General features: G+C 43.0%; 1 protein-coding gene across 1 annotated transcript in view; it reads right to left on the bottom strand.

The window, feature by feature from the left end:
- Positions 1-21,712, bottom strand: part of cracd (capping protein inhibiting regulator of actin dynamics) — a 68,785-nt gene extending 47,073 nt beyond the window's left edge. The window contains 2 exon segments of the mRNA XM_041183077.1: positions 4,392-4,553; positions 21,593-21,712. Coding sequence (XP_041039011.1) covers positions 4,392-4,553; positions 21,593-21,712 — 282 coding nt within the window.
- Between the last annotated feature and the right edge of the window lie 214 nt (positions 21,713-21,926).

Here is a 21,926-nt window from a genome sequence, read left to right as displayed (position 1 = left end):
CAATGTAAAAGGTTATTTGCATTTTTGAAATGAATTCTAATTTCATCTATAAGGTTAAATTTTAAATTGTGTAGCCATATTCAATTAACCTCATCTCCCTATCATTTCATACAGCCAGAAATAATTGGAATGACAGACTTGGAAATAGGATTAATTACAAAAATGCAGGTATAATGACATCAATTTCTAATGGATACTTTAATAATATTACAATGGTTAATCTACAATTAATATGAACATACAGATAAGGAGCAGGTCCCCTAGTTCTAGTCTCTCTCTCAGAATCCACCTTGTCAAGTCTCCCCAGGATCTTACATTTTTCAATGAAATTACCTCTCAACCTTCTAAACTCCAATGGATACATACCCAACCTATCCAACCTTTCCTCATAAGATAATGCCCCCATCCCAGGTATCATGGACTGGTTCATACTATTATGTAATTACACTATTTGTGATATGAGTTCTAAAATCTAAATCTGCTTATTAAAGCCTAGAAGTTCAGTAGCGCTCATTTTTGGGCACCTTTCCCACAGAGTACAAACTGCCAATGGCCAAATGAGGAGGTACGAGGGGCCTCGAATTTGGACCTCAGACCTCATTATCATATAGATGGTGCAGCAGTAGGAACACACAAAGATCTGTGTGCCAATTTTAAGGTAAGTAATTGGATAAGGTCATGGGGATCTGAAAGAGGAACAGTTGGGCCTTGGAGTGTGATTTATTTTACATTGTCTCTCCATGCTCGTCCTGCCAAAGTAAATCACATCACATTTCTCTGCATTGAATTTCATCTGCCAACTGTCCGCCGATTCCACCAACTTGCCTATTATTAGGAACAATGCATAACTTTAAGTTTAACTTATATTTGTATTTGTGTTAAGAAAGGTGACACATTGTAGGTTCATTTAGAGTTTCTTTTGTGAACTTGGTGCCGGGAAGTCTGGAGGCCCTCTTTGTATACATGCATTTTTAATGAAGTTTTACAACCTTTGAAATGAAGAGAGGGGTTACGAATGGCTTAGTAGCTTAGTGACTTTGGGGAAAAAGTATAAAGTAGCAAAAGTTGTGCTGTTTCCTAGTGACAAGGGCTCAGGGACACACACAGGCACAGGGAAAGGCAGAAGGGCAGTGCAGCCAGTGTGTGCCTACCATAGGGTGAAGGCAGAAGTTGTAAGCTCTCTAATAAGAAATGCTGCAAGACTACTACAAAGCTGAAACTAGGAAACTCATGGGTAGGATTTTTAGTTTGAAGTGAGGACACGATCGGTGGGCCTGGAAGCTGCTGGGAAACAGGCCTGCAATTGGCCCCCAGCTGCAATTTCACACTGGTTGGCCAATTAACATCTAGCCAGCATGAAATGCAGGCTGAAATGCTCAGCACTGCCGGGGTGGGGGCAAGAGAAGGGCAAGAGCTGACATAAGCACAGGGGAGCACGAAATGAAAGCTCTCTGAAGGCAGAGAGCTGCCTCAGGAAGCTGAAGAATTTAGACCCAATAAATAAAGATTCTAAAATCCGGAAAAATATGTCCACACATCAGAAGCAGTCACCTGAACATATACATGATGAAAATTCTGTCCATACATTTTTATGTTTTTTTTATTTAATAACAGAAACCTCATCCCGACCTTGGATGAGGTTTCATCAAAAATGCAAAGTCTGTCTGGCAGATTCGCCCTTCTGTCAATTATAAAGTTGGCCAGACCACGAAAAATCGCAGACAATTGGAACTTTAATGGCCGTAATTGCCCTCTTAATTGTCCAAATTTTGTGTGCGCCCGCCGACCGAAATATCACACACTGATTTATGCTCAAGCTGGTCGGATGCACACCTGCACCGAACTAAAAATTCTGCCCCATGTGTTTACTCTGAAGTTAAAGTAAAAGGGAGTTTAGATTGAGGGGTTTTTTTTGGATGTCTCAGGGAGAGATACCAGTTGAGTGAATGCTCAGAAATCCACTGGAAGAAAACCATTTGCAACTGTGCCAGCCCATGCAAGAACCTGTGGTGTTGAGATAGTTTAAAATCTTCTCTGGGGTTTTGTGTCTGTAAGGGTGCTGCTGGGACAAAAGAAATATTGTGAGTTTGAACCATTTTCTGGTGTTTGTATGGAAATCCTTCCAATCTTTTTGTCTAGTGTAATATAGTTCATTTTTCTTGTTTAAAAAACATTTTAGTCTTTGTGTTAAAAATGCACTGGCAGTCTCTTGTGAATGCATTCAGTAACTCACCTCTATGGATTCTAAAAAAAAACAAAGTTAGGATCTATTAAGCCATGTTTCACTCTGGGATCTGACTTGTCCAGTACCAACATCAGCTGGGAAAGTAACACCATGTCCCTTTGAAGTTCTACACAGTCCTTCTCACGGTTCATAATGCTTCCAAGTTTTGTACTATCCACAAACTTTGAGATTGTGCCTGTACGCCAAGGTCTGGGTCATTAATATATACCAAGAAAAGCAAGTGTCCAAATGCTGGCCCCTGGGGAACTCCACTATAAACCTTCCTCCAGCATGAAAAATACCTGTTAATCACTACTCTCTGTTTCCAGTCACTCAGCCAATTCCGTATCCATGTTGCTGTTGTCCCTTTTATTCCATGAGTTATAATTTTGCTCACAAGTCTGTTATGCGACACTGCATCAAGTGCACGTATGCCACATCAATAGCATTGCCCTCATCAACATTCTCTGTTACCTCTACAAAAAATTCCAGCAGAAATTCACCAAGGCTCCTTAGATAGCACCTTGCAAATCCATGAGCACTACCGTTTAGAAGGACAAGGGCAGCAGATAGATGGGAACACCACCACTCAAGTTCCCCTCCAAGCCATTCACCATGCTGACTTGGAAATATATTGCCATTCCTTCACTGTCGCTGGATTAAAATCGTGGAACTCCCTTCCTAACAGCACTGTGCATCTACCTACACCACGTGGACTGTAGCAGTTCAAGATGGTAGCTCACCACCACCTTCTCAAGGGCAACTAGGGATGGGCAATAAATGCTGGCTCAGCCTACAAAGTCCACATCCTGTGAATGAATTTAAAAAAAAAAAAATTAGCTGTCTTTGATGTGAGTTATGTATAGGAATTTGTTTGTTTTTATAAGGAATTAAGCACTTTTAAATGGGCTTTCATGAATGGGAGTGTTTTTTTTTTGATATAGTGAAGGCATTAATAAATATTTAGGTCTTTATTTTATTTCAACTCAACATAGTTCCTGAGGGCCACCCATGGTGAGTACTAGGTGAGTTAGCATGGAAGGTGTAAGTACCATGGTGGTGGGTGGGTTGGCATTAAGTTAACATGGAGGGTATGAGGACCATTGTGGGTGTTTTGGAGGCATAACTTGGCATGGATTGAGCATGGGGAGTGGGTGGGGCATGTGAGTGGATTATGAGGGATGAGGGCTAGAGTGCCTAAAACATAAGCAAACGACTGGGGTGAAGTCCCAGAGAACCGGGGCAGCTTTTTAAACAGCCCACAAAGGCACCCAGCTGGCCCTGTTGCCGCCTCCAATCTGTGTACAGGGGCAGCACTGGGCCCAATACCATCCTGCGACTGCCTCCCTTGCTCCCGGAACAAAGATGTCGCAATTTGGGGAGTTTCTCCCGATGCGGATATGATGAGCCGGGAGATATCCCGACTCACGCTGCCTGTCTCAGGAGCGAAAATCTGGGCCTTGGCGTGTATTTTTCTTCATGTTCTATTTTAGTTTCAAGATCAAGATAAACTGCTGTAAGTAGAATGCAATAAACTTATTATTGGCGGTAAAGAGGTTAATTTTCTAAAATTTATGCTATTACTTTATTTAATATGGCAATCCAGTGAAAGTGCTTGGATAGAAAAGTCAATGTGTAGGACCTTACAATGCCATTGCCTCAATCATATAATGCTAAAGGGGCTTTGTCTCCATGAAAATGTGCTGAAGCCATTCAGAATAAACAAAAATGCATTTTTATCATATGTTTGTAAACATATGGCAAAAAGTTACAAACTATTTCTCATGAAGCAAGAGCCCCTTAAACTTGAAAGGCCTAATTTTGTTATCTGTACAGAGCTGTATACATTCTTCACTGATATTTCTCCTTCCATGAAATACATCTTTTGAGTATTGCTTTGTTGCTCCAATCACACAATGGGAAGCTCCATAATTTAAACATTTCTTGTGAGCTTTTAATGACATGTCTGTCAACACATTATCAGCCCCTGGTGTTGTGAATATGAGTCTGTGGGCACTAAAATTGTCAATTTCAATGGGACAAATGACAATGATGCACCACCTGCCCAACTGTCCATCCAGCTCTACTTTTGAAAATGAGACTCCGAATCTACTTCATATAAAATGTTAGATCTACAGACAAAATCTTGTGACAACTGAATGCTTACCTTGAGTGTTGAGCCTAGGAATTGTGTTTCTTGCAGAATGGATTGTTCCAATGGACTTCTGAGAAACCCATCAACCTCCGAATTGTTTCCAGTATCTTCCATTCTTTTCCCAGTAAGAGTCGGTGGGGGCTGGCCAAATTTAATATTTTTTGCCAACTGGCGCTAAGAAATAGAACAAAATATAAAATGAATTTTGTTTTCTCTAGCTTTAAGAACTCATCTCAATAAAATCACACAGTATATGCTGATTATTCTGTTTTTATCTGGCTATCTAAATGAGACCCTTGATCTGTGTACACTCTTTTCAATCATAGGTCCATTAAAGTGTCATGCTATACCATGGGGAAAATCTAACCTTCTTCCTCTACCATCATCCATAAAAATATTAGTGTATTTGTTGCACCTATTAATGGATTTATTGTAGGATTGTAGATGATAATGTATATGCAGCTCCATTATCAGAAAGATGCGACAGCAACTTACACAACATTGTAAATCATTAACATTTTTTTTTAAAAAGGGTGCAGTTTCTCCTATCTGGGAGGAGAAATTCTAGATCTTCTGACTCACTGGATGCTCAACACATTGGAGCTTCCAACTGTGAAGGACCAATCTCAAGAGAAACTTAAAACAGAAAGAACAATGTGGGATTATAAGTGTTCTACAGTGTAAAAATTTTACAGTTCCTTCCGGTTTTAACAAATCAATATCAAACTACTTGTTTCATAGAATGAGTATTACATTATCGAAAGCAGGAAATCCAGATCACCAGAGAAATGTGCAATTTTTTATTAGTGCCATGGTTACTGATTTCAAAATGACTAACAGCAACTTTTATTGTCTGCACACTGCACTTTGCTCAGTCCATAAAACCTTAATGTATCCAGTGTTTCCTTGATTTTATGTCTTTCTATTGTCATGACGATGACCAAATAATGATTTTTAATGCACTGGTTGGAAATATGAATTGAACTTTTAAGAAACAGGCTTTTTAAAAACAGACTAAAGTGATTTGAACTCACAGTCAAGATGGCAACCTAATTTGCAGTACTGTACTTTCCACATTCTAACCCCGTTGAGATGGAGACTTGCAGGTCTACAAAAATCCATCAAAGACGATGATCTCAAAAGAATACAAATGAACCATATTTCCTATTCCATTAGCACATAGTCCTGATACTCAACTGGGTGCAGATAAACCATCAAATCTAATCACTCGATCAATGGGACCGGGGCTAAGAGGGAGAATTTCCAGACTTGACTAATCAAGTTACAACTGGAATACATGATCAAGTTTGAATTACTGGTCATTTGGAGAGGGTGGTGACATGACAAGATACCCTTTGTATGTTTTAAGCACATTTTTTCGAAGCAGAACTGAGGTTGAGAAGCTGAGAGAGTCTCACTTTCTCCCCATCAAACTTGCAAGCTTTTGGGCCCTATCTGCTATTGCTTGACTCTATGTTCAGGAGATTTTAAAGAAAGAACTCAACTCCACAGCTGTGCCTCCAGAAGAACAGATAGACCATCCATTTGCAGTTTTAAATTGCCTCGGTAGTAAAAGCATAAGACTACCGAGTAAAAGCAGCAAGATCACTGGATTCAACCTGAAGCCAATCGAGTCACCAAACTACAGTCTGTTAATGAAGAAGAGTCTGCTCTGAAGAAGTCATATGGACTTGAAATATTAACTCTGTTTCTCTCTCCTCAGATGCTGCCAGACCTGCTGATTTTTTTCCAGCATTTTCTGTTTTTATTGCTGATTTCCAGCATCCACAGGATTTTGCTTTTATATTTGACTGTGAATTCCTTTTAACTTTTATGGACTCGAATTTAGCCACACTATCTTATCCTTATTGCGTGTGCCAATTTCGAGTGTGTGCGCGAAAGTCAGTGTGTATTTTATTATTTTACTTAGATCAGTTTAAGTATAATAAAACTAATTTCTTTCTTTGTAAAACTAAGAAGAGTTGTCCTATTGCTTCTTTTATGTTCACTGCATGTAAATACTTAAGTGAATTAGCATTTGCAAAAAAAATTTGCTGTCAAATGAGGAAAGAGAAAAAAGGGAAGACACTTGACCCTTCCTCACCTGGTCGTAACATTAGATACTAACTTGTATTAGTAGAGCCAAAGAAACAATGATCTCGATTTGTTTCATGAAGTATAACGAAAAGAAACACTGACGTTCATTAATATTTTGCTGTTGCCTTGGTAAGTTTAAATGCAATGGAGTTAAGTAGGGTAAACTGATTTCTGAGTTTTGTTTGGGGGGGAAATTGTCCCCGATTTGCACTAAGTGCGGTACAAAAGAACATTAGAAATAGGAACAGGAGTAGACCATTCGCCCCCTCAAGCCTGCTCTACCATTCAATAAGATCATGGCTGATCTTTTGGTGTTTCGATTTCCACATTCCCATCTAACCCCGATAGCCTTTGATTCTCTTGCCTAACAAGAATCTATCTACCACTACCTTAAAAATATTCAATGACCCTGCCCCCACCACTTCCTGAGACAGACTTCCAAAGTCGCATTGCCCTCTGAGAGAAAAGAGTTATCTTCTCTGTCTGATAAGGGCAACCCCTAATTTTGAATTTCGTGCCCCCTAGTTCTAGACTCACCCACAAGAGGAAACATCCTTTCAGCGTCTACCTTGTCAAGGCTGTTCAGGATCTTGTATACTTCAATCAAATCTCCCCTCACTCTGCTAAACTCCAATGGAAACAAACACAGTCTGTCCAACCTTCCCTCATAAGACAACTCACTCATTCCAGATATCAATCTAGTAAACCTCCTTTGAACCACCTCCAATGCATATACATCCTTCCTCAAATAAGGAGACCAAAACTACACATAGTTTTCGAGGTGCAGTCTCACCAATGCCCTGTATAACTGAAGCATAACATCCTTACTTTTATGTTCAATCCCTTTCTTAATAAAGGATAGCATTCCATAAGCCTTATTGATTACTTGCTGTTCCTGGATACTAACTTTTTGTGACTCATGAACTAGAAAACCTAGATCCCTCTGCACCTCAGAATTATGCAGCCATTCTCCATTTAAGTAATACTCTGCTTTTTGTTCTTCCTGCCAAAGTGAACAACTGCACATTTTCCCACATTAAACTCCATTTGCCAGATCTTTGCCCACTCACTCAACCTATCCATATCCTACTGCAACCTCCTCAAGTCCTCTTCACAGCATACTTTCCTACCTGACTTTGGGTCATCTGCAACTTTATCTACCATGTCTTCATTCCCCTCATCTAAGTCACTGATGTAAATCGTAAAAAGTTCAGGGCCCAGTACAGACCCATGTGGGACTCCACTCGTCACATCCTGCCAACCAGAAAAAGACCAATTTATCCATACTCCTCTCTGCTTTCTGCCAGCCAGCCAATCTTCTATCTATGCTAATATGTCACCCTCTACACCATACACTTATATTTTCCATAATAATCTTTGATGTGGCACTTTATAAAATGCCTTCTAGAAATCCAAGTACAGTACATCTACAGGCTCCCCTTTATCCACTGTGCATGTTATTCCTTCAAAAAACTCCTTCAATAAATTGGTTAAACATGATTTTCCTTTCACAAAACCATGCTGACTCTTCCTGATTACCTTGAGATTTTCGAAGTGCCCAGCTTTAACCTCCTTAATGATCGATTCAAATTATTTCCCCATGACAGATGTCAAGCTAACTGGCCTAAGTTTGCCATTTTCTGCCTCCCTCCCTTCTTGAATAGAGGGATTATATTTGCTACTTTCCAATCTGATGGAACCTTTCTGGAATCTAGTGAATTTTGGAAAATTAACACCAGTACATCGACTACCTCATTAGCCACCTCTTTTAAGACCCTAGAATGTAGTCCATCAGGACCCAGAGACTTCCCAGCCCGTAGCTCTATCAACTTGCTCAGTTTCCCTAGAGATCTCAATTTCACCAAGTTCCTCTCTCCCGTTCACCTGATTTGTAACTATTACTGGAATGTTTTTGTATCCTCTATAGTGAACACAGAAGCAAAATACACAAGTATCATTTCTTCCACCATTTCCTTATTATCTACTATTAACTCCTCATTCCCACTCTCTAGAGGACGAACACTTGCTTTACTTACTCTTTTCCTTTTTAAATATCTGTAGAAACTGTCTGTTTTTACATTTCTAACTAGCTCCCTCTCATACTCTAATTTATTGCTCCTGATTAACCTTTTAGCCATTCTCTGATGCTCTTTATATTCTGTCCAATCAATTGTTCTGCCACTAACCTTTGTGGAGTTGTTTGCTTTTTCCTTAAATTTGATGCTTTCCTTAACCTCTTCAGTTAACTATGGAAGGTGGGTCATCCCCTTGGAATTTTTCTTTATAGTAGGAATGTACTTTTTCTGAATACTCTGAAATATCCCTTTAAATGCCTGCCACTGCTTCTCTATTGATCTATCCTCTAGCCTAGTTTCCCAGTTCACTTCAGCTAGCTCAGCTTTCATCCCCACATAGTTGCCCTTATTTAAATTTAAGATACTAGTCTTAGACCCACTCTTCTCCCTCTCAAACTGGATGTAAAATTCAATCATGTTGAGGTCACTGCTACCTAGGGGTGTCTTTACTCTGGGGTCATTAATTAATCCTGTCATGTGACACAATAACAAGTCTAATATAATCTGCTCTCTGGTTGGTTCCAGAACATGCTGCTCTAAGAAACTATCTCAAAAGCATTCTAAGAATTCTTCACCCAGGCTACTACTGCCAATCTGATTTTTTCAGTTTATGTGTAGATTAAAATGACCCATGATTAATTATGTCCCTTTATCAAAAGCACACAATATCTTCTCTTGAATACTTTGTCATACACTGCAGATACTGTTAGGGGCCCTGTATACCACTACCACTAATGACTTTTTTCCCTTATTATTCCTCATCTCCACCCAAACCGATTCTAAATCCTGATTTCCAGAACCAAGGTCATCTCTAACTCTTGCACCAATGTCCTCTTTGATTAACAGTGCTACCCCTCCACCTTTACCTAGCTTCCTATTCTTCTTGAATGTCATGTACCGCTCAATATTAAGGACCAATCTTTGTTATCCTGCAGCCACATCTCGGGAATTGCTATCAGATCATATTTATTTACTTAAATGTTGGCCATCAATTCATTTACTTTGCTATGAATGCTACGTGCATTCAGATAGAGAGCCTTCAGCTTTGTCTTTTTGTTACTTTTATAACATTTAGTCTTGACTGTTGATGTATTCTTAGGTTTTTGCTCCCTGTCCCTTTCTGCCATTCTCTGACCCTCATTTCTCATATTACTATTTTGCTCTCCTGTCTTGTCAGTACTTCCCTAGTTATGCGATTTGCGAGGACACTCGTCCTAGCATGGTTCAGGTGTAAACCTTCCCAACGGTACAGCCCCCACTTTCCCCAGTACTGATACTAGTGCCCCACAAACCAGAACCCACTTCTCTCACACCAGCCTTTCAGCCATGCATTGTTCTCTCTAATCTTATTTGCCCAATGTCAATTTGCATGTGGCTCAGGTAATAATCCAGAGATTATTACAATTAAGGTTCTGCTTATTAATTTGGTACCTAGCTCCTCATACTGACTTTGCAGACGTTTTACCAGCCAGCCACAATAGTGGCTTTTCACGCTGTATCATCCCAAACCCACCACATTATTTATGCATTCACAAGAAACACGCCGTTTCCATGGCAGGAAGGCTCTCATTTGCCCGCCCGCCATCACCTTGCTGCTTCGTTACGCCATATTTAAAGTCCAGCCCTGCGCAAACATCTCAGAGGTTCCAGCCCATGACTACTTCAAGGAAGATGTCCACAAAAGGCAAAAAGATTACCACCCCAGTTTTAGTGATGCATCACTGGAACGTCTTTTGGACGCAGTGGAGGCCCACCACGATGTCCTCAACCCCTGCTCTGGCCGGAGGATGGGCAGCAGCGTGACCACCCAGGCTTGGGAGGAGGTGGCAGTGGTGATCAGTGCCAATGCTGCACAGAAGAGGTTGGCCATCCAATACAGATAGAGGATGAATGATCTCATCCATGCAGCGAGGGTATGGCAACCATCTCATCACTCTAAACTCACACTCAAGCCTATCACACATTCACTGGCATCTCACTCACTGCCAGCTCAAGGGACATCACCACCCATTCTGACACACATACCCTCTGCACGTCCATCTGGCCTCATCTCCTCTGGAGACTGCCTCCTCAGTCCTCACCACCTTGAGGCCACTTGCACAGATCAACATGTGCCCCCATACACACACCCTGGGATACCTTCCTTCCCCAGTACACCCCTCGCCCTGCAGCCTCTTCCCTTGCCTGAGGCCACTTCTCCCCCTTTGACAAGCAACCCTAGCCCCGCAGCCATTGAAAATCCACCAACATATGGCTGATCTGGTGGGTTGAGATCTGCTGTTAGCCCCCTTAAAAGTGATATGGTGCTGCCTGTGAAGCCTGGCGCTGATGACTGCGAGTGTTGTCCGAAGCAACTTGTAGGCAAACAAGCTTCGAAGTCCCAAGTGAAATGCAGTCCGCCAGGTGCACATCACTTATGTGCTGTTGTGAAACATGTCAGCGCATTTTCCAGCCAACGTGGGCGGACGATCCAGCAACGGGGTTGATTCCGTCAGGCAGGCCTAATAATATGATATGCTGATGTATCACAATGAGGTTCTTGACATCCGATGGCGGAGAACACGGCCCGCCATCGGCAGGTTGAACGGGCGATCGCGTACTAGATTCGTACTGTTGTGAAACCGATCGCATCTGTCTGCTCATGCCAGCGAACTTGCCTGATGCCAGTAGGCAGGGAAAATCCTGGAGAAAAACAGAATTACCTGGAAAAACTCAGCAGGTCTGGCAGCATCGGCGGAGAAGAAAAAAGTTGACGTTTCGAATCCTCATGACCCTTCAACAGAACTAGGAAAATCCTGGCCTTGGTCTTTCAATATAGTTGAGTAACACTCCCTCCGCCACCAGCTCACAGTAGCAGTAATGTGTACCATTTACAAGAAACTCTGCAGCATCTCGTCAAGCCCCCTCTGACAGCAACTTCCAAACCTGTGACCTCTACCATCTAGAGGGGCAAGGGCAACAGGTGCATGTGAGCACCACTGGCAAGCTTTCCCCTCCAAGCCACACACCATCCTGACTTGGAACAATATTCGGTATTTCAGCAGTCATCTTCATGTCTCCTGTGTGCCATCTAATTCTAAGGAGAAGACAATCTGAATCCTAACCAATCATGCAATCATGTAAGTAGCTCCTCCTCTGAAGCTTGCAAGTCACTGCACTGACTTGGAAAGTGCTAAAATGGAGACCAACAATACTATGCATGGAATAATGTACTTTGTTGTACAATACAATGAATGAGTAAAGTGCGATACGTTATCATCAAGCACTAACCAATTCAGAAAAGAAGCTTACACAAGTTATTGTACAGGTCTACAGTTAAACAGAATGTGAAAGGCTTTCCCTGTACAACATCAAAATTGCTTGGTTAATTCTTGTGATTCAGTGGACTTCCAGCAAGTTTAACATGTGGGCATAAAGCATGAACCAAAGTTGCTGCAAATGCAGCTCCCGTCTATGTTCAATGTAACCAACCATACATTTGAAACAACGGGCTGAATAAAACATCCTGTCTTGGTGGATGGGACTCACACCTGGAAGTGGGCAGCTTTCTGACTCCTGCCCCCTCTGTCAAAGTGTGCCACTAAAATGGCAATTATTCAAATTCAGGCCGAAGGGTGGGTTTCCAGCCCTTGAGACCCAAAGTGAGGGTGCAGTATGCCCGAACAGTGTTGGCGGGCAGGATGTCCAGCTTCCAAAGACATTGGCTGTGACCCGGAAGGAGGTCACAGCCACTCATTTAAAGAGTCATCAGACATGGGGCAGTGTCAGGTGATCCAGAAAATGTATTCCTTCTACATAGATCTGGAGATTTAACGTCAAGGGCATTGTGTCAGGCTTGGTTTGAGGTAAGTGAGAATGTTTTTAATATTTTTCTGAAATGTCCATAGTCTAAGTTGTTCCTTGCCACTGACTACAGGTGGTGTTTAATGTGAACATTTTTCTTTATTTGTTCATGGGCTGTGGGCTTCGCTGGCTGGGCCAGCATTTATTTCCCATCCCTAGTTGCCCTTGAGAAGGTGATGGTGAGTTGCCTTCTTGCACTGCTGCAGTGCATGTGGTGTAGGTACACCCACAGTGCTGTTAGGGAGAAAGTTCCAGGATTTTGACCCAGCGACAGTGAAGGAACAGCAATATATTTCCACGTCAGGATGGTGAGTGGCTTGAAGGGGAACTTCCAGTTGGTGGTGTTCCCATGTGTCCACTGCCCTTGCCCTTCTCGATAGTAATGGTCGTGGATTTGGAAGCTGCTTTCTTAGGAGGCTTGGTGACTACCTGAGGTGCATCTTGTAAATGGTACACAGCTGCTACTGTGTGTCAGTGGTGGAGGGAATGAATTTTTGTGGATGTAGTGCCAATCAAGCGGACTGCTTTGTCCTGGAGGGTGTCAAGCATCTTGAGTGTTGTTGGAGCTGCACTCATCCAGGCAAGTGGACAGTATTCCATCACACTTCTGACCTGTGGCTTGTAGATGGTGGGCAGGCTTTGGGGAGGGTCAGGAGGTGGGTTATTTGTCACAGGATTCCTAGCCTCTGACCTGCTCTTATAGCCACAGTAGTTATATGGCTGGTCCAGTTCAGTTTCTGGTCAATGGTAGCCCCCAGGATGTTGACAGTTGGGTATTCAGCGATCGTAATGCCATTGAACATCAAGGGCGATGGTTAGATTCTTTCTTGTTGGAGATGGTGATTGCTTGGCACTTGTGTAGCACGAATGTTACTTCCCACTTGTCAGCCCAAACCTGGATATTGTCCAGGTCTTGCTGAAAATGGACATGGGCTGCTTCAGTAGCTGAGGAGTTGCGAATGATGCTGAATGTTGTACAACCATCAGCAAACTTCCCCACTTCTGACCTTATGATGGAAGGAATGTCACTGATGAAGCAACATGAAGATGGTTGGGCCTAGGACACTACCCTGAGGAACTCCTGCAGTGATGTCCTGGAACTGAGATGATTGACCACTAAAAACCACAATCATCTTTTTTGTTCTAACCAGTGGAGAGCTTTCCCGCTTATTCCCATTGGCTCCAGTTTTGCTAAGGCTCCTTGATGCCACACTTGGTCAAATGCTGCCTCGATGTCAAGGGCAGTCATTCTCACCCCACCTCTGGAGGATAAAAGAGCGCGAGGAGAGCGGCGGAGACGCATGGGTAAAAGAGTGCGAGGAGAGCGGCGGAGACACAGGGTAAAAGAGCGCGAGGAGAGTTCCAGGGAGCAGAGTCGGAGGGCGGGGTTCCAGAGAGGTGAGTATAAAAACCTTACCTCAGGAATTTGCGGACCTCGGGTCTTAAAAATAAAATTAAAAGTGGCGTCACGGTAAATCTGTGACTTGATTGGCTGGTAGAGAATCTACACTGAATTTGAAACTAAAACATTGTTAATCTAATTAAACCAAATAAATTAATCCCTTAATTAATAAGTAGAGGGTATCTAGACCAGAATCAGGGGATTACTGTTCTTAGAATTTAGCATTTATAGTAGAAATCTAGCCCTAGGGAACGTATAATTAATAAGAAGTCAATAAGCAGTTATTAGATTTAAATTAATTTATTAAATAGTTCTAGAAATGGCAGTTGCTGGGGTGAAGTGCTTCACGTGTGGGATGTGGGAAATCTGTGACACTTCAAGTGTCCTGGACAACTACATCTGCAGGAAGTGTACCCAATTGCAGCTCCTCACAGACCGCATGGATCAGTTGGAGCAGCAATTGGATGCACTTAGGAGCATTCAGGTGGCGGAAAGCGTCATTGACAGGAGTTTTGGAGACGTGGTCACACCCAAGGTACAGACAGAAAGATGGGTGACCGCTAGAAGGGGCAGGCAGTCAGTGCAGAAATCCCCTGTGGCTGTCCCCCTGTAACAGGTATACCATTTTGGATACTGTTGGGGGAGATGGCCTATCAGGGGAAAACAACAGCAGTAGCCAGAGCGGGGGCACCACGGCTGGCTCTGTTGTTCAGCGGCGGGGGGTGGGTGTCAAATCACAGAAGAGCAATTGTCATAGGGAACTGTATAGTCAGGGGCTCAGATAGGCACTTCTGTGGTCGTGAAAGAGACACCAGGATGGTGTGTTGCCTCCCTGGTGCCAGAGTCCAGGTCTCTGATTGGGTACAGGACATTCTGAAGGGGGAGGGAGAACAGCCAGAGGTCGTGGTACACATTGGTACTAATGACATAGGCAGGAAGAGTGATGAGGTCCTGCAGCGGGAGTTCAGGGAGTTAGGTAGAAAGTTAAAAAACAGGACCTCTAGGGTTGTAATCTCAGGATTACTCCCTGTGCCACGTACCAGTGAGGCTAGAAATAGGAAGAAAGTGCAGCTGAACATGTGGCTGAACAGATGGTGTAGGAGGGAGGGTTTCCGATATCTGGATCAGTGGGATCTCTTCCAGGGCAGGTGGGACCTGTACAAGAAGGACAGGTTGCATCTAAACTGGAGGGGCACCAATATCCTGACGGTGAGGTTTACTAGTGTCACTCGGGAGGGTTTAAACTAGCATGGCAGGGGGGTGGGAACCAGAGCAATAGGTCAGCAGGTGAAATAAAGGACTGGGAACAAGTGAGTATGGCCAGTAGGACTAAGAGGAAGGGCAGGCAGGGAAAAATTACTGAACACAGTGGGACTGGGGGTCTGAAATGCATTTGTTTCAATGCGAGAAGTATAACAGGCAAGGCAGATGAGCCTAGAGCTTGGATTAGTACTTGGAACTATGATGTTATTGCTATTACAGAGACTGGTTGAAGATTGGACAGGATTGGCAGATAAACGTCCCAGGATTTAGATGTTTCAGGCAGGATAGAGAGGGATGTAGAAGAGGTGGGGGAGTTGCACTGCTGGTTAAGGGGAATATCACAGCTGTACAACAGGACACCTTGGTGGGCTCATGCAGCGAGGCAATATGGGTAGAGCTCTGGAATAGGAAGGGTGCAGTCACAATGTTGGGGGTTTACTATAGGCCTCCCAATTGCCGGCAGGAGATTGAGGAACAGTTATGTAGGCAGATTTTGGAAAGCTGTAAAAGCAATAGGGTTGTTGTGGTGGGTGATTTTAACTTTCCCTATATTGATGGAATCACTTAGTGCTAGGGGTTTGGATGGTGCAGAATTTGTAAGGTGCATCCAGGAGGGCTTCCTGAGACAATATGTAGATAGCTCAACTAGGGAAGGGGCAATACTGGACCTGGTATTAGGGAATGAACCCAGCCAGGTGGTCGAAGTTTCATTGGAGAGCATTTCGGGGAAAGTGACCATAATTCAGTAAGTTTCAAGGTACTGGTGGATAAGGATAACAGGAGTCCTCAGGTTAAGGTGCTTAATTGGATTATGGCTAATTATAACAATATTAGGCAGGAACTGAGGAATCTAGACTGGAGGAGGATGTTTGAGGGCAAGTCAACAACTGACATGTTGGGGGCTTTCAAACGTCAGTTGATAAGAATTCAGGACCGGCATGTTCCTGCTAGGATGAAAGATAAGCATGGCAAGTTTCAGGAACCTTGGATAATGAAGGATATTGTGAGATTAGTCAAAAAGAAAAGGGAAGCATTCGTAAGGGCTAGAAGGCTGGGAACAGATGAAGCCTGTGGAGAATATAAAGAAAGTAGGAAGAAACTTAAGCAAAGAGTCAGGAGGGCTAAAAGGGGTCATGAAAAGTCACTGGCAACCAGGATTAAGGAAAATCCCAAGGCCTTTTATACATATGTAAAAAGCAAGAGGGTAGCCAGGGAAAGGGTAGGCCCACTCAGGGACAGAGGTGGGAATCTGTGTGTGGAGCCAGAACAAATGGGAAAGATACTAAATGAATACTTCTCATCAGTTTTCACCAAAGAGAAGGATTTAGCGGTCAATTTGTCTAAGGAAGAATGTGTAGATAGCCTGGATCATGTTAAGATCAAAAAGAGGTGTTAGGCATCTTGAAGAATATTAAGTTGGATAAGTCCCCAGGGCCAGATGGGATCTACCCCAGAGTACTGAGGGAGGCAAGGGAGGAGATTGCTGGGGCCTTGACACAAAATTTTGTATTCTCACTGGCTATGGGTGAGGTCCCAGAGGACTGGAGAATGGCCAATGTTGTTCAATTGTTTAAGAAGGGTAGCAGGGATAATCCAGGAAATTACAGGCCGGTGAGCCTTACGTCAGTGGGAGGGAAATTATTGGAGAAGATTCTTCGTGGCACGATTTACTACCATTTGGAAGCAAATGGGCGTATTAGCGACAGGCAGCATGGTTTTGTGAAGGGGAGGTCATGTCTCACTAACTTGATCGAGTTTTTCGAGGAAGTGACAAAGATGATCGACGATGGAAGGGCAGTGGATGTTATATACATGGATTTCAGTAAGACTTTTGACAAGGTCCCTCATGGCAGACTGGTACAGAAGGTAAAGTTGCACGGGATCAGAGGTGAGCTGGCAAGATGGATACAGAATTGGCTTGGTCATAGAAGACAGAGGGTAGCAGTGGAAAGGTGCTTTTCTGAATGGAGAGCTTTGACTAGTGGAGTTCCGCAGGGATCAGTGCTGGGACCTTTGCTGTTTGTAGTATACATCAAAAATTTGAAGGAAAATGTAACTGGGCTAATTACTAAGTTTGCAGACGACACTAAGGCTGGAGGAGTTGCAGACAGTGAAGAGGATTGTCAAAGGATACAACGGGATATAGATCGGTTGGAGACTTGGGCTGAGAAATGGCAGATGGGTTTAATCCGGACAAATGCGAAGGTCTAATGCAGGCAGGAATTATACAGTAAATGGCAGAACCCTTAAGTGCATTGACGGGCAGAGGGATCTGGGTGTACAGGTCCACAGGTCACTGAAAGTGGCAACGCAGGTGAATAAGGTAGTCAGGAAGGCATATGGCATGCTTGCCTTCATTGGCAGGGGTATTGAGTATAAAAGCTGGGAAGTCATGCTGCAGCTGTATAGAACCTTGGTTAGGCCACACTTGGAATATTGTGTGCAATTCTGGTCGCCACATTACCAGAAGGATATGGAGGCATTGGAGAGGGTGCAGAGGAAGTTTACCAGGATGCTGCCTGATCTGGAGGTTATTAGCTATAAGGAGAGGTTGGAGAAACTCGGATTGTTCTCACTAGAGCGACGGAGATTGAGGGGCGACTTGATAGAAGTTTACAAAATTATGAGTGGCATGGACAGAGTAGATAGTCAGAAGCTTTCTCCCAAGGTGGAAGAGTAAATTACTAGGGGACATAGATTTAAGGTGAGAAGAGAAAACTATAGAGGAGATGTGCGGAGCAAGTTTTTTTACACAGAGGGTAGTTGAGTGTCTGGAATTCGCTGCCAGAGGAGGTGGTGGAAGCAGGTACAATAGTGGTTTTTAAGAGGCAGCTTGACAAATACATGAATAGGATGGGAATAGAGGGATACGGACCCCGGAAGTGCAAAATGTTTTAGGTGATGGGCAATATGATTGGCGCAGGCTTGGAGGGCCGAAGGGCCTGTTCCTGTGCTGTACTTTTCTTTGTTCTTTGTTCAGTTTTTTTGTCCATGTTTGCTATGCTCAAGCAGTGGCATAATGGTATTGTTGCTGTACTAGTAATCCATGGATAAAAACAGAACATGTTGGTAAAATTCAGCAGGTCTGGCAGCATCTACGGAGAGAGAAACAGAGTCAATGTTTCAAGTCCGTATGACCCTTTTTCAGACCTTGACTCTTCTTTAGACCTAAAGAACTCTGATCTGAGCTATGAATTTGAAACATTCACCCTGTTTCTCTTTCCACAGATACTGCCAGACCTGCTGGGTTTTACCATCATTTTCTGTTTTTATTTCAGATTTCCAGCATCTGTAGTATTTTGCTTTTAGCTTAGTAATCAAGAGACCCAGGGTAATGCTCTGGGCACCCGGGTTCGAATCCCACCACAGCAAATGGTGAAATTTGCATTCAATTAAAATTTGGAATTAAAAGTCTAATGATGACCATGAAACCACGATTGTTGTAAAATCCCATCTGCTTCACTAATGTCCTTTAGAGAAGGAAATCTGTGTCCTTACCTGGTCTGGCCTACATGTGACTCCAGACCCAGAGCAATGTGGTTGACTCTTAAATGCCCTCTGAAATGGCCTAGCAAGACACTCAGTTGTGTCAAATTGCTATTAAGTCTCAAAGGAATGCAACTGGACTAGCCACTTGGCATCGGAAACAACAACGACAAACTCAGCCCTGTCAACCCTCGAAAGTCCTCCTTACGAGAACCTCCTTACAACTGCCAAAATTGAGAGAACTAAATTAGCTGAAGCTTGGCATCTGTGATGCTGGGACCTCCGGAGGTGGCCAGAATGGATCGTCCACTCAGCATTTCTGGCTGAAGATTGTAGCAAGTGCTTCAGCCTTATCTTTTGCACTGGTGTACTGGGCTCCCCCATCATTGAGAATGAGGATATTTGTGGTACCTCCTCCTCCAGTGAGTTGTTTAATTGTCCACTACCATTCAAGGCTACCCTGTAGCCAATGTGGCAGAACTGCAGAGCTTAGATCTGATCCTTTGCTTGTGGAATCACTTAGCTCTGTCTATCACTTGCTGCTCCAAGCAGTTATAAACTCTTTGAAGTAGGACTTGCTTGTTTTCATTAGGGATTAAAGGAAGCTAAATATAGGGAATGGGTTCTTATCCATGAAAGTGTGTTTTCTTTAAATAGTGAATTCGTCAATAAACACTTACGAGCTTTAATTATTCTCAGCATGGGTCCTGAGTTCTGCCCATGACAGATACTGTGTGAGTTGTCATGATAAGTGTAAGGGAAAAGGATGATTGGTGGGGGGCATGAGTGGCATGAGTTGGTATAGGGGCTATAAAGGGCCATGGGTGTGGGTAATAGGGCATGGGCTGGCAAAGGGGCTGTAAAGGCTGGGGTGGCTATGGAGGTACTCAGTTTACACAGGGGCTATGAATGGCCTTAAGGGATGGGTGGAGGGCATAGGTTGGCATAGAGGCTATAAAGGTCCCTGGGTGGTCCGTGGGGGGCATAGGTTGGCATGGAAGGTATAAGCAGACATGGGTGGTGGGTGAAGGGGTATAGGTTGGCGTGGAAGATATGAGGGACCATGGATAGAGGGCATATGGTGGCATGGGCTGGCATTTTTTTAGTTTTATTCATTTTTTGATATCTTTGACAAAGTGCTGGAACACCAAGGCTAGCCTTTTGCCCAGTCCGAGTCCACATCCGACAGCCTCTGAACTCTTTCTGGGGTTGCCCACCATGACTCCCATTTTCACCCCTGCCCAGGGCTGGAAATCAGATCTTCCAGGGCACTTTTTCCTGGGTCAGCTTTGCAGAGCTCCCGGCTCCCAGGTCAGGGCTCTGCAGTCCCAACCCGGGAGCGGAAATTCAGACCTCTGAGTACAAAAGCAGGGAAGCTGTGCTGAACTTTTATAGCTCTGGTTAGGCTATGGCTAGAGTATTGCCACAAAATTTGGTCTTACTTTAAGAAGGATGTGAAGGCACTTATGAGGGTGAAGAGGAGATTTACCAGAATGGTTCAGGGGTGAGGGATTTTAGCTGCACAGGTAGGTTGGAGAAGCTGGGGCTGTTCTCCTTGGAGCAAAGGAGGTGGAGGGAAGATTTGATACAAGATTATGACAGCTTCATATAAAGTAGATAAAGAATAGCTGTTCCCATTAGCTGATGGTACAAGGACTAGGGAATACTGATTAAACTTTTGGGTAAGAGATGCAGGAGGATGTGAGGAAGAAATTTTTTTATGCAGTGAGTCGTAATGAGCTGGAGCTTGCTGTCTATGAGGGCAATCAATGATTTCAGTAAGAAATTGGATGCATATTTGAAGGAAATTAACTTGCAAGGTTGTAGTGTTGGACTGGGGGCATGGGGATGACTGAATTGCTCTACAGAGAGTTGGCATGGGCTCGAATGGCCTTTTTTTGTGCAGCTTATGGCTTTATGACTTATGACTCCATGTCCAATTTCCAAAAAAAAAAAATCCAGAAGAATAAATCCATTTTGCTCTCTATTCCGCTGTCCTGATCACATTCCTTGCTCATGCTTCTGCCACTGATGATCTTGTGAAAAGTTATTGCAATGTCTAACTGTGCAACTCAAGCCTAAATTTAATTTTAAAGACTCTGGCTATGCAATTATGGCCAAAATGTCAGCATCGGAGAAACTTAGAAACCATATTTACATAGAGCGATATCTATTAAAAATCCACTTAATCATTCTTACATTACTGAATGAATACATAAAAATAAGGAGTGACAATTGACTGGTCTGTTAAGGAAAATGGTACATAACAAGAAACTTCCCTTCACCAACCTCACATTTACTTTGAAGTGCGTAGATAAAAGTAACTTAAGTACAGGGTATGGTCGCCAAAAATGTTACACAGTAGTTAAATCCAAGAATTTCTGTAACCCACAAACAGAAAATTGTGGAGTGTGATGTATTTGGTGTTATGGCTGATTAGGTAACACAAAGGATCAACGCATATTTCTTCAACTCTGGGGCTTGGGCTCAAAGCTAGTGTTGACATGTGGAATGAAAACCTGTTCGTCTGTTAAGGTCCTGCATCCACAAATTAAGATGAGACTGCCCAAATATGTTTTGGATAAGATCCTTATAGTCATACAACGAGACTTTCACCCCATCAGTCTGTGCCTGATTCATACCAAATCTCAGAGAGTTAATAAATCACTGCTCCACCCAGCTGTTTGTCTGCTGGCAAATGACCTTGCCAGCAGTAACGAAGCAATTAAAAAAAGAATGTGGTATAATTTGTAAAAGTAATCAGCATGTGTTAAATTAGAAGTGAGAATCTCAGTGTAGTAGCGAATGCCCACATTACAGTACTATTTCATTCCATGCTATTATCTACAGACACTTCCTAACTCCTTAAAAGTGAGATAATTAAAAATATTTCCTGTAACCTCTCAAATTGGGGTTTGCTTGTGGTAATCATTACATATGCAAAGCTAATAACAATTGCATGCATTGGCTCAGGGTCACGCGACACACATAGCAGTCTTCCAGTCAAAGCTGTGCTGGCATCACCACATTGTTGTTACACCTCTCACCTGAAGGGTTCGTACTTTTCCTTGGAAGCTTTCCTGGAATGTCACTTCTGCCGTTGCTCCATCGTCTGCTGAGCCCTCTGGGATAAAAATACTGTCATGTGACAATGCCCTGGTTCCCATGCTAGTGCTAGCAGACCTGTCAACATTTTATAAACAGGTTACAAGGTACAAAATGGATTAATACCCAACTTAATTTTTACTAGTATTAAACAGGTGCAATAAAAACCTGTCACATGTGGCTCTGCCATTTCCATTTTAGCTTATTTTTAGGATGCAAGCCCATCTTTTTTAACAAACTCTCAAAAGCACTTATGGATCTATATTTTACCAAAGT

This window comes from Carcharodon carcharias, chromosome 1 (genome assembly GCF_017639515.1).
Source record: "Carcharodon carcharias isolate sCarCar2 chromosome 1, sCarCar2.pri, whole genome shotgun sequence".
NCBI lineage: Eukaryota > Metazoa > Chordata > Chondrichthyes > Lamniformes > Lamnidae > Carcharodon > Carcharodon carcharias.
The sequence above is the reverse complement of the archived record's forward strand: the minus strand, read 5'-3'. Positions and strand labels throughout refer to the sequence as shown.